This window comes from Anolis carolinensis, unplaced genomic scaffold (assembly GCF_035594765.1).
Source record: "Anolis carolinensis isolate JA03-04 unplaced genomic scaffold, rAnoCar3.1.pri scaffold_12, whole genome shotgun sequence".
Taxonomy (NCBI): Eukaryota; Metazoa; Chordata; class Lepidosauria; order Squamata; family Dactyloidae; genus Anolis; species Anolis carolinensis.
Window position 1 is genome coordinate 17,800,525 of NW_026943823.1, and position 14,246 is coordinate 17,814,770.

Genomic DNA, 14,246 nt, shown 5'->3' on the forward strand with positions numbered 1-14,246 from the left:
TAAAGCAAAAGTCCGTCTCTCCTTTATGCTCCAGACGGTACAACCGAGACTCAGATGGGAACATTAAACCACATGTCTTCATCAGCAAATATTCTGAGCCAACAGGTTTGCAAAACAAGCAGCTTTCTCTAACCATTTTACCCATAAACCGTGAGTCATTTAACCTCCAAGAGTCAATTGCAAAGGGATGCGGGAAAGAATAGGGTGAATCTACACTGCAGAATTAATGCCTCTTGACATCACTTGAACTATCATGGCGCATGGATCCATTTCCATTGGTTAGGATACCAAAATCTAGTTAGGATGCATCTATTATTATTATTATTATTATTATTATTATTATTATTATTATTGGTATTTTAATGACATGGATTATTTTAGTCTTATGTCAATGTCTTTTGATGTATGATTATATACTTTTATATTTTCTCCCGCATTTCTCCCAATTATAGATACTCAAGCGGCTGTCGACTACATTATTTAGAATGAATGCAGTTTGACACCACTTGACCTGCCGTTATTTATTATTATTTACCTTTTATCTATATGGGTTTACCTATGCTGCACCTCTCCTTGAGGACCGGCAAGTAAGACACTATTATTATTATTATTATTATTATTATTATTATTATTATTATTATTATTTTATGACACAGCAAACAAAATAGACATGCTGGATATCATATCACAAAATCACAAGTCGAATACTTCCCAAGTGTCTAGGACTGTGTGATGTATTTTCGGATGATGCGCGCAGATCCCAGCAGGGTGGCCTTTTGCAGTTGGCAGATCGTAATTTTTATTATTATTATTATTATTATTATTATTATTACTACTACTACTACTACTATTATTATTGACAATAATAATAAGAAAATACAATAATAATAATAATAATAATAATAATAATAATAATAATAATAATGTCTTACTTGCCTGTTCTCTACAATAATACAGTAGTCTCACTTATCCAAGACTCGCTTATCCAAGCTTCTGGATTATCCAATGCATTTTTGTGTCAATGTTTTCAATATATCGTGATATTTTAGTGCTAAATTCATAAATACAGTAATTACTACATAGCATTACTGCGTATTGAACTACTTTTTCTGTAAAATTTGTTGTATTAACATGATGTCTTGGTGCTTAATTTGTAAAATCATAACCTAATTTGATGTTTAATAGGCTTTTCCTTAATCCCTCATTATCCAAGATATTCGCTTATCCAAGGTTCTGCCGGCCCATTTCACTTAGATAAGTGAGACTCTACTATAATAATAATAATAATAATAATAATAATAATAATAATAATAATAATAATAATAGATCTTGCCATCCCAGGTGACAGTCGCATTGACAAAAAACAACAGGAAAAACTCAGCCGCTATCAGGACCTCAAGACTGAACTTCTAAGACTCTGGTAGAAACCAGTGCAGGTGGTCCCGGTGGTGATGGGCACACTGGGTGCCATGCCAAAAGAGCTCAGTCGGCATTTGGAAACAATAGACATTGACAAAATCACGATCTGCCAACTGCAAAAGGCCACCCTGCTGGGATCTGCACGCATCATCTGAAAATACATCACACAGTCCTAGACACTTGGGAAGTGTTTGACTTGTGATTTTGTGATATGAAATCCAGCAGATCTATCTTGTTTGCTGTGTCATAAAATAATAATAATAATAATAATAATAATAATAATAATAATAATAATAATAATAATAATGTCTTACTTGCCTGTCCTCAAGGAGGGGTGCAGCATTATTATTATTATTATTATTATTATTATTATTATTATTATTATTATTATTATTGTTATTATATGACACAGCAAACAAGATAGACATGCTGGATTTCGTTTCACAAAATCACAAGTCGAACACTTCCCAAGAGTCTAGGACTGTGTGATGTAGGACTGTGTGATTATTATTATTATTTAGAATGAATCTAGTTTTGACACCACTTGATCTGTCAGGGGTCAATGCCGCAGAATGATGGGAATGATAGTTTGTTGAGGCTCCAGCATCCTTTGGCAGAGGAGGCAAAAGGTTTTACAGAACGATAACTCTCACGTCCAAGTGGTGACAAACTGCATCAACTCTACAGTGTAGATGCACCCACTAAAACCCCAGAAAAAAAAACAGAGAGGTATTTTATATTAAGGTTTCGCCAAACTCACCATCAAACTTGTTGTACCGGGAGCTGAAAACGGCTTGCAAATTGCTGCTGAGCTCGACGACGGCGTTGCGGAAGTCGTGTTTACTCTGCTGGCCATATTTCTCTTCCATTTCTTGGGAGCAGCATGTATAGCCTTGAGGGCAGACTTTCAAGTGATCGCCTGGAAACACATCAAAGGGAAGACGTTAATGCTCCGGAACACGGGACGCCATGCCGTTTGCAAAGGTGCGGCACAAAGAATGGGAGGCTGGGACTTAGGAGCATTCATGGATGCAAACAAAGTTAATGTAAATACATGCGCGCAAATGCAACCACACACAGACATATGCATGCAAGCACAGGCAAATACGAATGCTCGTATTAGTTTGTGCTTGCATGCATATGTCTGCACGAGGCTTTATTTGCATGCATGCATTTACATTTAGAGCCTCTTTACATCCATACATTTAGTACAGTTCAGGATCAGGTTTCAGGGCCCAAACCTGAGACCTGTTGTTATTATTGTTGTTATTATTATTACAGTAAGACCCAAACAACAGTGGATCTGGATAATAATAATAATAATAATAATAATAATAATAATAATAATAATAATAATAACAACTCCTCAAAGCACAGCAGACAAAAAACCAGTACAAGAAAACCGCACTAAAAACTAGAGCTGACAGCTGGCACAACAAAACATTGCATGGAAAGTTCTTTGACAAAATTGAAGGAATCCAGACAGTCGCATCGACGAAAAACAACAGGAAAAACTCAGCCACTATCAGGACCTCAAGATTGAACTTCAAAGACTCTGGCAGAAACCAGTGGAGGTGGTCCCGGTGGTGATGGGCACATTGGGTGCCGTGCCAAAAGATCTCAGCCGGCATTTGGAAACAACAGACATTGACAAAATTACGATCTGCCAGCTGCAAAAGGCCACCCTACTGGGATCTGCACACATCATCCAAAAATACATCACACAATCCTAGACACTTGGGGAGTGTTCGACTTGTGATTTTGTGATACGAAATCCAGCATATCTATCTTGTCTGCTGTGTCAGACTATGTCGTTGTGTCAATAATAATAATAATAATAATAATAATAATACAGTAGAGTCTCACTTATGCAACATTCTGGATTATCCAACACATTTTTGTAGTCAATGTTTTCAATATATCGTGATATTTTGGTGCTAAATTCATAAACACAGTAATTACTACATAGCATTACTGCGTATTGAACTACTTTTTCTGCCAAATTTGTTGTCTAACATGACATTGGTGCTTCATTTGTAAAATCATAACCTAATTTGATGTTTAATAGGCTTTTCCTTAATGCCTCCTTATTATCCAACATATTAGCTTATCCAACATTCTGCCGGCCCATTTATGTTGGATAAGTGAGACTCTACTGTACCTGTATATAAACTATTACAGCTCTAGCGAAGTTTAGCAAAGGGTTACTGGTTTTACTAGTGACCGCAAGAACCATTAAGAAATAAAACAGTCGGATGTCCCATTGTGCCTCTCTCCTTTAAGTGATTTGTATAAAGTATTCTGACTTTATTTTATTGATGGGGAAGGAGACTGGGACTGTGTTCTCCTCCTCCACATAGGAAGCGGGAAAAGGATTTTGGAGGGTTGTAACCTTTTTTTCCTTTTTTGTGCAGAAGGGTCTTCTGGGAGAAAGAAAGAGAAGATGGGGAGAACTGAAGGCGACCCCGAAGGGACCCCCTTTGAAAACTATGCACGGAATGTGGCTTTTAAGGCCATTGACTGGGGGGAAAGCGCCTTATTTCTAATGTCCTTTTTCAAAAAAGGTCATGGGTCTTCCAAGGGGGGACTTCCACCAAAGAAGATGGCATTTTTAAAATAGGTTTATCTCCGTTGACAAAAGAGTGCGTCTACACTATAGAATTACTGCAGTGTTGCATCATTTTACCGGACCGGGTTCAATGCAATGCAATCCTGGGAGTTGTAGTTTGAGTCCTGGGCCCTTTCTGGGTGCGTCTACACTAGAGAATGAATGCAGTTTGATACACATGGCTCAATACGATGCAACTTTGGAATCTGTAGTTTGGGAAGGCACCGGACCTTACAAAACTACAACACCCAGGTACCCCATTTAAATAATAATAACATATTATTATTATTATTATTATTAACATATCTATATTATTATTAATAATAACATATCTATAAATTATTAATAATAATGATGTATCTATATTTATTTATTTATTTACAACATTTATATCCCGCCCTTCTCACCCGAGGGGACTCAGGGCGGCTTACAAAAATTGGCAAAATTTAATGCCCAAAATACAATCATAAAAACAAAACAATAAAAGATCTATTAATAACATTGTTAAAACACATTATAAAACCTTAAAAACGTATATATAATTAATTCCATTCCATATATCTTCTATTCCATATTCTATATTCTATTCTATATTCCATATTCTATTCTATATTCTATATCCATATCCATCCATAATAAAAGTGAAAACCCATATGTGTGTATTATTTAAATGGATACCCCATTTAAATAATAATAACATCTATATATCTTCTATCTTTTATTCCATATTCTATATTCTATTCTCTATATTCTATTCTATATTCTATATTCTATAGCCATATCCATCCATAATAAAAGTGAAAACCCCTATGTGTGTATTATTTAAATGGATACCCCATTTAAATAATAATAACATCTATATATCTTCTATTCCATATTCTCTAGTCTATTCTCTATATTCTATAGTCTATTCTCTATATTCTGTATTCTATTCTATATTCCATATTCCATATTCTATTCTATATTCTATATCCATATCCATCTATCTATATGTATAAAAGGGTAATGAAATTTCGGCCTAGGACAAAACAACAAAACTACACATCCCAGAAACACTAAACTTGGCAGCACAACCCCTCATCCATGCCTCTACGTTCATACAACAAAAAGAAAAGAAAAATAAAGTCCTAATTAGAGGGAGAGGAATAATTGTTTTTATCCAATTGCTGCCAGTTAGAAGGCTAAGCTCCGCCCACTTGGTCTCCTAGCAACACACTCAGCCCAGGGGACAGGCAGAGTTAGGCCTCACTTAGGCATCTTCCACACTGCCTATAAAATACAGATTATCAGATTTTAACTGGATTATATGGCAGTGTAGACTCAAGGCCCTTCCACAAAGCTATATAACCCATTTATAATGGACTTAATGTCAGGGGAAAACCTTTACCCTTTGCCTTAACTACCACCAATTCCTCAATACTTTATTTCCCATACCACCAGACTTCGCCACAGCAACGCGTGGCCGGGCACAGCTAGTATATATAATCATTCTATTACTGTTGTAGTATATTATCATATTATTACTATTATATTATTCATTATTCATGACTACATTGAAACTAGAACAGAGAGAAATCAGCGTGAAAACTGCAAGAGGTACCATAGGTTGTTGTACATGGACATAAGAGTAGTAAATAGTGTTTCATTTATTAAATACAGTTATATATAACAATTATACATTTTTGTTATTTAAACTATACATATTGCGAAATTATGGTTGTTGTTTTTTTCTCAAAGTGACACACCACCCAAGTCATGGTAGGTTTTTTGGTGAATTTTGACACACCAAGCGCAAAAGCTTGCCCATCATTGCCGTAGGTTTTCGGCACTGAATGCACCTGACCCGTTGTGTGGCCCAGGGTCTTTCGAACTGCTTTAAAAATGCCCCATTAAATTGCCCCTTTTTTTTCATTCCCCTCCAACGGGCCCCTTTTCCTTTGGTGCAAGATGTTAATTAGCAATGATAAGGCAAGCCCTAATATCTCTTGATAAGGAGGCTGCAAGTCTAGTGTGAAATTGGATTAGCCGGGCTCCTTTATGTCGCCGTTTTGGGAGGAAGTCGTCAACGGAGGAGGAGGAGGAGGAGGAGGAGGAGGAGGAGGGTCCAATGCATTTGACGGATTGCGGTCCCAAAGGGAAGAAGGCAGGAAGGAAGGATGGACAAGCGGCCTTGGGGCCAAAGGTTGTGACCTGTCTCGTCTATCAGAGCCACAGAGGTCTGGCCAACACTCTAGTCCGTTCTGGATAATCCAGAACCTTGGAGAAGCAGTCTAGTTCTAAATAATCCAGAACCTTGGATAAGTGAGTCTTGGATAAGTGAGACTATACTGTACAGGTATGTGTGTGTATATAGGCAAAAGTGCATCTTAGAATAGACAATAGACACAGGACTTTCAATCTAGACAAACAGCACAGATCTTCTCAATAGGCAGAACAGAACTCATCTGATGCAATCAGCTATATACAAACACACTTGTAGTCTGGACACTCCTATCTGGTTCCAGCCACACATCCAAGGTCAATACAGCTTCTTACCAAATTAACTCTTTACACACTATAGCATTTCCTGGATGATGCAATACATGCTAGACACAAATTTCATTTAAACACTACTAATACACAAATCCCACATTAACATTTTTGTGTTCGGCTGCCTCCTTGTTTGCGGTTTTAATTCTTTTCTAATGATATACAGTAGAGTCTCACTTATCCAACGTTCTGGATTATCCAACGCATTTTTGTAGTCAATGTTTTCAATACATCGTGATATTTTGGTGCTAAATTCGTAAATACAGTAATTACTACATAGAATTACTGTGTATTGAACTACTTTTTCTGTCAAATTTGTTGTATAACATGATGTTTTGGTGCTTAATTTGTAAAATAAAAACCTAATTTGATGTTTAATAGTCTTTTCCTTAATCTCTCCTTATTATCCTACATATTCCCTTATCCAACTTTCTGCCGGCCCGTTTACGTTGGATAAGCGAGACTCTACTGTATATATATATATATACACACACACACATACGTATTGCATGTGTGTACATACATATACAGTAGTCTCACTTATCCAAAATAAATGGGCTGGCAGAACGTTGGATAAGCAAGTATGTTGGATAATAAGGAGGAGTTAAGGAAAAGCCTATTACACATCAAATTAGGTTATGATTTTACAAATTAAGCACCAAAACAACAAATTTGACAGAAAAAGTAGTTCAATACGCAGTAATGCTATGTAGTAGTTACTGTATTTACGAATTTAGGGCCAAAAATATCATGATGTATTAAAAACATTGACTACAAAAATGCCTTGGATAATCCAGAACGTTGGATAAGCGAGTGTTGGATAAGTGAGACTCTACTGTATATAATTTTTAAAATTACATATATCACATGTCCTGAGTCCCCCAGGGAGATAGGGTGACCTATAAATAAAGATGATGATTATCATTATTGTTATTATTACTAATTAATTATATATCACATTGCATATTACACACACACACACACACACACACATATATATATATATATACACATACACATACAGTAGAGTCTCACTTATCCAAGCTAAACGGGCTGGCAGAAGCTTGGATAAGCGAATATCTTGGATTATAAGGAGGGATTAAAGAAAAGCCTATTAAATATCAAATTAAGTTATGATTTTACAAATTAAGCACCAAAACATCGTGTTATACAACAAATTTGACAGAAGAAGTAGTTCAATACGCAGTAATGTTATGTTTTGCTCCACAGGTGAGCAAAATCCACGGATATCGACTGTTTTGGGGGACAGACATTCCATAAACTCAGTGTCCAAAACATAGTTTTCAGGACTGGGACCCGGAGGGATTCAGGGGCCGCTCCGGGCGAGAAAGGAAGTCTCCATTACTTTGTGAAGCCAAGGAGAAAACTCAAGATCTAAGCAAACCTGATGAGGCATGACAAGCCAAAGGGCCCGGCTGCCGGTGGGCTTCCTATGGCCATATCGGGAAATCAAAGGGGGTCGGAGGGCTTGTGCGAATATATACCATATATACTCGAGTATAAGCCGACCCAAATATCAGCCGAGACACCTAATTTTACCTAGTTTTAAGCCTAGTGTTTCAGCCCTGTTTTTAAGACTGAAAAAGCCCCCCTCAGCTTATACTCGGGTGAGTGTCCTGGTTGCCTTATATTTGGGTCAGCTTATACCTGAGAATATATGGTACATTTATTATTTTTCTCAATTATTATTGGTATTATTACATTTATTATTTTTCTCAATTATTATTGGTATTACAGTAGAGTCTCACTTATCCAACACTCGCTTATCCAACGTTCTGGATTATCCAACGCATTTTTGTAGTCAATGTTTTCAATACATCATGATATTTTGGTGTTAAATTCGTGAATACAGTAATTACTACATAGCATTACTGCGTATTAAACTGCTTTTTCTGTCAAATTTGTTGTATAACATGATGTTTTGGTGCTTAATTTGTAAAATCATAACCTAATTTGATGTTTAATAGGCTTTTCCTTAATCCCTCCTTATTATCCAACATATTCGCTTATCCAACGTTCTGCCGGCCCGTTTATGTTGGATAAGTGAGACTCTACTGTATTACATTTATTATTTTTCTCTATTATTGCTGCAACTATTACATTTATTTTACTCTATATTTATTATTATTAATAATGCATTTATTATTTCACTCTGATCTTATTATTATTGCATTTATTATTTTACTCTATTTATTATTACTTGTAATATTTTCCTGTACAGTAGAGTCTCGTTTATCCAAGCCTCGCTTATCTAAGCCTCTGGATAATCCAAGCCATTTTTGTATTCAATGTTTTCAATATATTGTGATATTTTGGTGATAAATTTGTAAGTACAGTAATTACAACATAACATTACTGCGTATTGAACTACTTTTTCTGTCAAATTTGTTGTATAACATGAAGTTTTGGTGCTTAATTTGTAAAATCATAACCTAATTTGATGTTTAATAGGCTTTTCCTTCATCTCTCCTTATTATCCAAGTTATTCACTTATCCAAGCTTCTGCCGGCCCGTTTAGCTTGGATAAGTGAGACTCTACTGTATTTATTATTATTATTATTATTATTACAGGTATTATTTTACTCTATTATTATTAAAAGGATACATAAGCACATTTACATTGAAGAAGATGATGAAGAATGATTTGATCAGAGTTGGACAATCTTACCTTAAATTTAAGCTTGATGTAAATATTCAAAAACATTTAACCTACTGATGCCCACAATTAATGTAATTTTATAGGTATCTATTTTTATTTCTGAAATTTACCAGCCTCGGCTTATACTGGAGTCAATGTTTTCCCAGTTTTTTTGTGGTAAAATTAGGTGCCTCGGCTTATATTCAGGTCGGCTTATACTCGAGTATATACGGTAGTCTTCGTTAAAAGTAACATAGTTGATTTACAGTAGAGTCTCACTTATCCAACATAAACGGGCCGGCAGAATGTTGGATAAGCAAATATGTTGGATAATAAGGAGGCACTAAGGAAAAGCCTATTAAACATTAAATTAGGTTATGATTTTACAAATTAAGCACCAAAACATCATGTTATACAACAAATTTGACAGAAAAAGTAGTTCAATATGCAGTAATGCTATGTAGTAATTACTGTATTTACGAATTTAGCACCAGAATATCATGATGTATTGAAAACATTGACTACAAAAATGGCTTGGATTATCCAGAGGCTTGGATAAGCGAGGCTTGGATAAGTGAGACTCTACTGTATCTATTTTTTATTTCTGAAATTTACCAGCCTCGGCTTATACTGGAGTCAATGTTTTCCCAGTTTTTTTGTGGTAAAATTAGGTGCCTCGGCTTATATTAGAGTCAGCTTATACTCGAGTATATACAGCAGTCTTCGTTAAAAGTAACATAGTTGATTTATTTACAAACTTCATGTATTCAGCATACTGATGCATTGGGTTGTTGTATGTCTTTCGGGCTGTGTGGCCATGTTCCAGAAGTATTCTGTCCTGACGTTTCTCCCACATCTATGGCAGTGTATTTCTTATTGGTTGATAGTTTAACAATCTGTTCTGTAAAGCGTTCTGTTAGGGATTGTGGGAGTTGCAGTCCAAAACACCTTGAGGTTTAGATGGACCAGTGGTCTGTTTTGATTTCAGTCACTTCCAATGTTTAGTTTAAAAAAATATATATATTTAGCATTGTGTCTATGCGCAGAGGCATGAGAAGAGAAGCTTAAATTTTTTCTTTAAAATAAGGCAGCTGCGATAATTCACCTTTTTCAAAAACCACCCACTACTTTTAGCAAAACCAGACGCAAGGCTTAGTTTATGACCAAGACTCAGAAGGTCATGGGAGTCCGGCTGGTTCTTTCTCCCGCCTTCCTTTTTCGCTAAAGGAAATGAATGTCCCAAATGAACACAGTCTCGGAAATATATATATATATATATGTTGATGTAGCCATTCCCACGGAATGTGTCTTGGAAAGAACGGGTTTGGTGTCTCAAGGATGCTTTTGGGAGCTCCTATCAATGGCATTCAGGACTAGCAGCTTCCAAGGTGTTGGAGAGGACTTTTCAAAGTTCAGACTCAAAGCCGGCACAGTTTTTTTTTCCACGTGGAAGTTGCCTCCAATGCTATAGCGAAGTAGCCGCGGTGGAGCAATGGGTTAAACCCTTGTGCCGGCTGAACTGCTGACCCGAAGGTTGGGTTGCTGACTTGAAAGTTGGCGGTTCAAATACATGAGACAGGGTGAGCTCCCGCCCATCAGCTCTAGTTTGTGGGGACATGAGAGAAGCCTCCCAGCAGGATAATAATAATACAGTAGAGTCTCACTTATCCAAGCTAAACGGGCCGGTAGAAGCTTGGATAAGCGGATATCTTGGATAGTAAGGAGGGATGAAGGAAAAGCCTATTAAACATCAAATTAGGTTATGATTTTACAAATTAAGCACCAAAACTTCATGTTATACAACAAATTTGACAGAAAAAGTAGTTCGATACGCAGTAATGTTTTATTGTAATTACAGTAGAGTCTCACTTATCCAAGACTCGCTTATCCAACGTTCTGGATTATCCAACGCTTTTTTGTAGTCAATGTTTTCAATACATCGTGATATTTTGGTGCTAAATTCGTAAATACAGTAATTATTTACTGTATAATAAAGGATGGGGGCATCCTTTGTTCAGAGTCGTTAGCTGCCCCTGGCTCCCATGTCTGGAAATCCTTTGTTTTCAGAGTGTTGCTTCTTATTTACTGTTCTGATTTTTGAGTTTTTTTTAATACTGGTAGCCAGATTTTGTTCGTTTTCATGGTTTCAATGGCTTCTCTGTGTAATCTGACACGATAGTTATGTCAGACTACATGATAGTTATCATGCCATTGAAATTCACAAGCATGTGGACAACTTCAACAGAAAAGAAGAAACCATGAAAATGAAAAAAATCTGGCTTATCAATACAGTAGAGTCTCACTTATCCAACATAAACGGGCCGGCAGAAGGTTGGATAAGTGAATATGTTGGATAATAAGGAGGGATTAAGGAAAAGCCTATTAAACATCAAATTAGGTTATGATTTTACAAATTAAGCACCAAAACATCATGTTATACAAGTTTGACAGAAAAAGTAGTTCAGTACGTAGTAATGCTATGTAACAATTACTGTATTTATGAATTTAGCACCAAAATATCATGATGTATTGAAAACATTGACTACAAAAATGCGTTGGATAATCCAGAATGTTGGATGAGCGAGTCTTGGATAAGTGAGACTCTACTGTATTAAAAAAAACTTTAAAATCAGGACAGTAAATAAAGATTAACACTCTGAAAACAGAGGAGTTCCAGACATGGGAGCCAGGGGCAGCTAATGACTCTGAACAAAGGATGCCCCCAGGCAGGAAGAAGCCAGGAGATGAAGCTATTGAATGCTAATTAAGGTGATTAACTACAACATTCACACTGGCCTCCAACTGACAAAGAGTTCTTCTTTCACCCTGGACTTTCCACAGATATATATAAACCTTCCTTGCTGAGTTTCTCCATGCCTCACAACCTCTGAGGATGCCTGCCATAGATGTGGGCAAAACGTCAGGAAAGAATACAGTAGAGTCTCACTAATCCAAGCTAAACGGGCCGGCAGAAGCTTGGATAAGCGAATATCTTGGACTATAAGGACTGATCAAGGAAAAGCCTATTAAACATCAAATTAGGTTATGATTTTACAAATTAAGCACCAAAATTTCATGTTATACAATAAATTTGACAGAAAAAGTAGTTCAATACGCAGTAATGTTATGTTGTCATTACTGTATTTACGAATTTAGCACCAAAATATCACGATATATTGGAAACATTGACTACAAAAATGGCTTGGATTATCCAGAGGCTTGGACAAGCGAGGCTTGGATTAGTGAGACTCTACTGTACTTCTAGAACATGGCCACACAGCCCGGAAAACATACAACAACCCAGGATGATAACACATCAGGGCGTCCCCTGGACAACGTCTCCATAGACGGCCAATTCTCTCACACCAGAAGTGACGCAGTAGGTTCTCAAGTCACTTCAGACATGGTTAAAAAATGCTATAGCATTAAATTCTATAGTTTGCATGCAGGATAGAGCCAAGGGTTTTGGAAAAGGGTCCCAAGGCACTCATTTCATGATGGACAGAAACCAGATCGTACTGAGCAAGGCCTGGGCTGAAGCGCACGGAGGAGCCCGACTCCGGCACACAGATCACTCAGTGTTACTGGACCAGACGGCGCATAATGCAACCTCTGTCGGAGGGGAAAGACAGATCCAATTCCCAGTGGACCTAAACGCACACATTTCGACTGGGAAAGCAACGGCCGCTCCAAGGAGACCAACCTGTCTGCCCCAAAAACGAAGCCAAGTGGACGGCAAACAACGGCACAGTGTTCGCAGCGCTCGCAGCTTGCAGAACTGGAGAGCACAGCACGACGGCCAAACTGTTCTGACATTCAAATTGGATAGCTTGTCTTGCTTGGTTTTTTACAGCAAAGAAATACCATTTACTCAAATAGTTTTGGGCTAAATGTCCTTGCTAAAGTAGGGTGCGCATGAGATTCACGTCATACAGTCATCTTAGTGCTGAGCCAAAGCCAAAGGGGAAGGAAGCTGTTTCAGGAGCTCCTCTTTGAGGGACCTCATCTCTCTTTAATAATAATAATAATAATAATAATAATAATAATAATAATAATAATAATAAATCTCACAAAATTTCGCATCTGATGTACATGGATGACCTGAAGCTGTATGGGAAAACGGAAACTGAAATCCAGTCTCTGACTAACACTGTCCGAATTTTTAGCACTGATATCAGCATGGAGTTTGGCTTGGACAAATGTTCGACAGTGGCATTGAAGAAGGGAAAAATCATTGAAAGTGAGGGCATAAATATGCCTAATGGCCAAACAATAAAGTGTCACCAGCCGGAGGCCTATAAATATCTGGGCATATTACAGCTGGACAACATCAAGCATGAACATGTGAAGACTGTTGTCAGTAAAGAATACACACAAAGGGTCAGAAAATTTCTCAAAAGCAAGCTCAATGGAGGCAACACCATCAAGGCCATAAACACCTGGGTCATACCTGTCATAAGATATACTGCTGGCATCATAAACTGGACACAGATGGAACGGGACAATTTGGACAGAAAAACAAGAAAACTCATGACCATTCATCATTCACTGCACTGCAGTGATGTTGACCGGCTATATCTGCCTAGAAGATCAGGGGGCAGAGGACTCTTACAAGTCAAACAAGCAGTCAAAGAAGAAGAACATGCCCTGGCAGAATATGTAAAGCAAAGTGAAGAACCTGCTTGGATCGAAGTCAAAAATCAGAAACTCCTCAAAGCACAGCAGACAAAAAACCAGTACAAGAAAACTGCACTACAAACTAGAGCTGACAGCTGGCACAACTAAGCATTGCATGGAAAGTTCCTTGACAAAAGTGAAGGAAAAGCTGATAAGAAGACCTGACTATGGCTCACGAATGGGACCCTGAAGAAGGAGACAGAAGGCCTGATCCTTGCAGCCCAGGAGCAAGCCATCAGAACAAAGGAAATTAAGGCCAAGATCGAAAAATCAGCTGATGACCCAAAATGCAGAATGTGCAAGGAAGCTGACGAAACCATGGATCATATCCTCAACTGCTGTAAGAAAATCGCA

General features: G+C 37.3%; 1 protein-coding gene across 1 annotated transcript in view; it reads right to left on the minus strand.

The window, feature by feature from the left end:
- The window catches only part of gpc4 (glypican 4), an 87,378-nt gene that overhangs the window by 40,107 nt on the left and 33,025 nt on the right, over positions 1-14,246 (minus strand). The window contains exon 2 of the mRNA XM_062964021.1: positions 2,180-2,338. Within this exon, the coding sequence (XP_062820091.1) occupies positions 2,180-2,338 (159 nt within the window). The remainder of the gene's footprint in view (positions 1-2,179; positions 2,339-14,246) is intronic.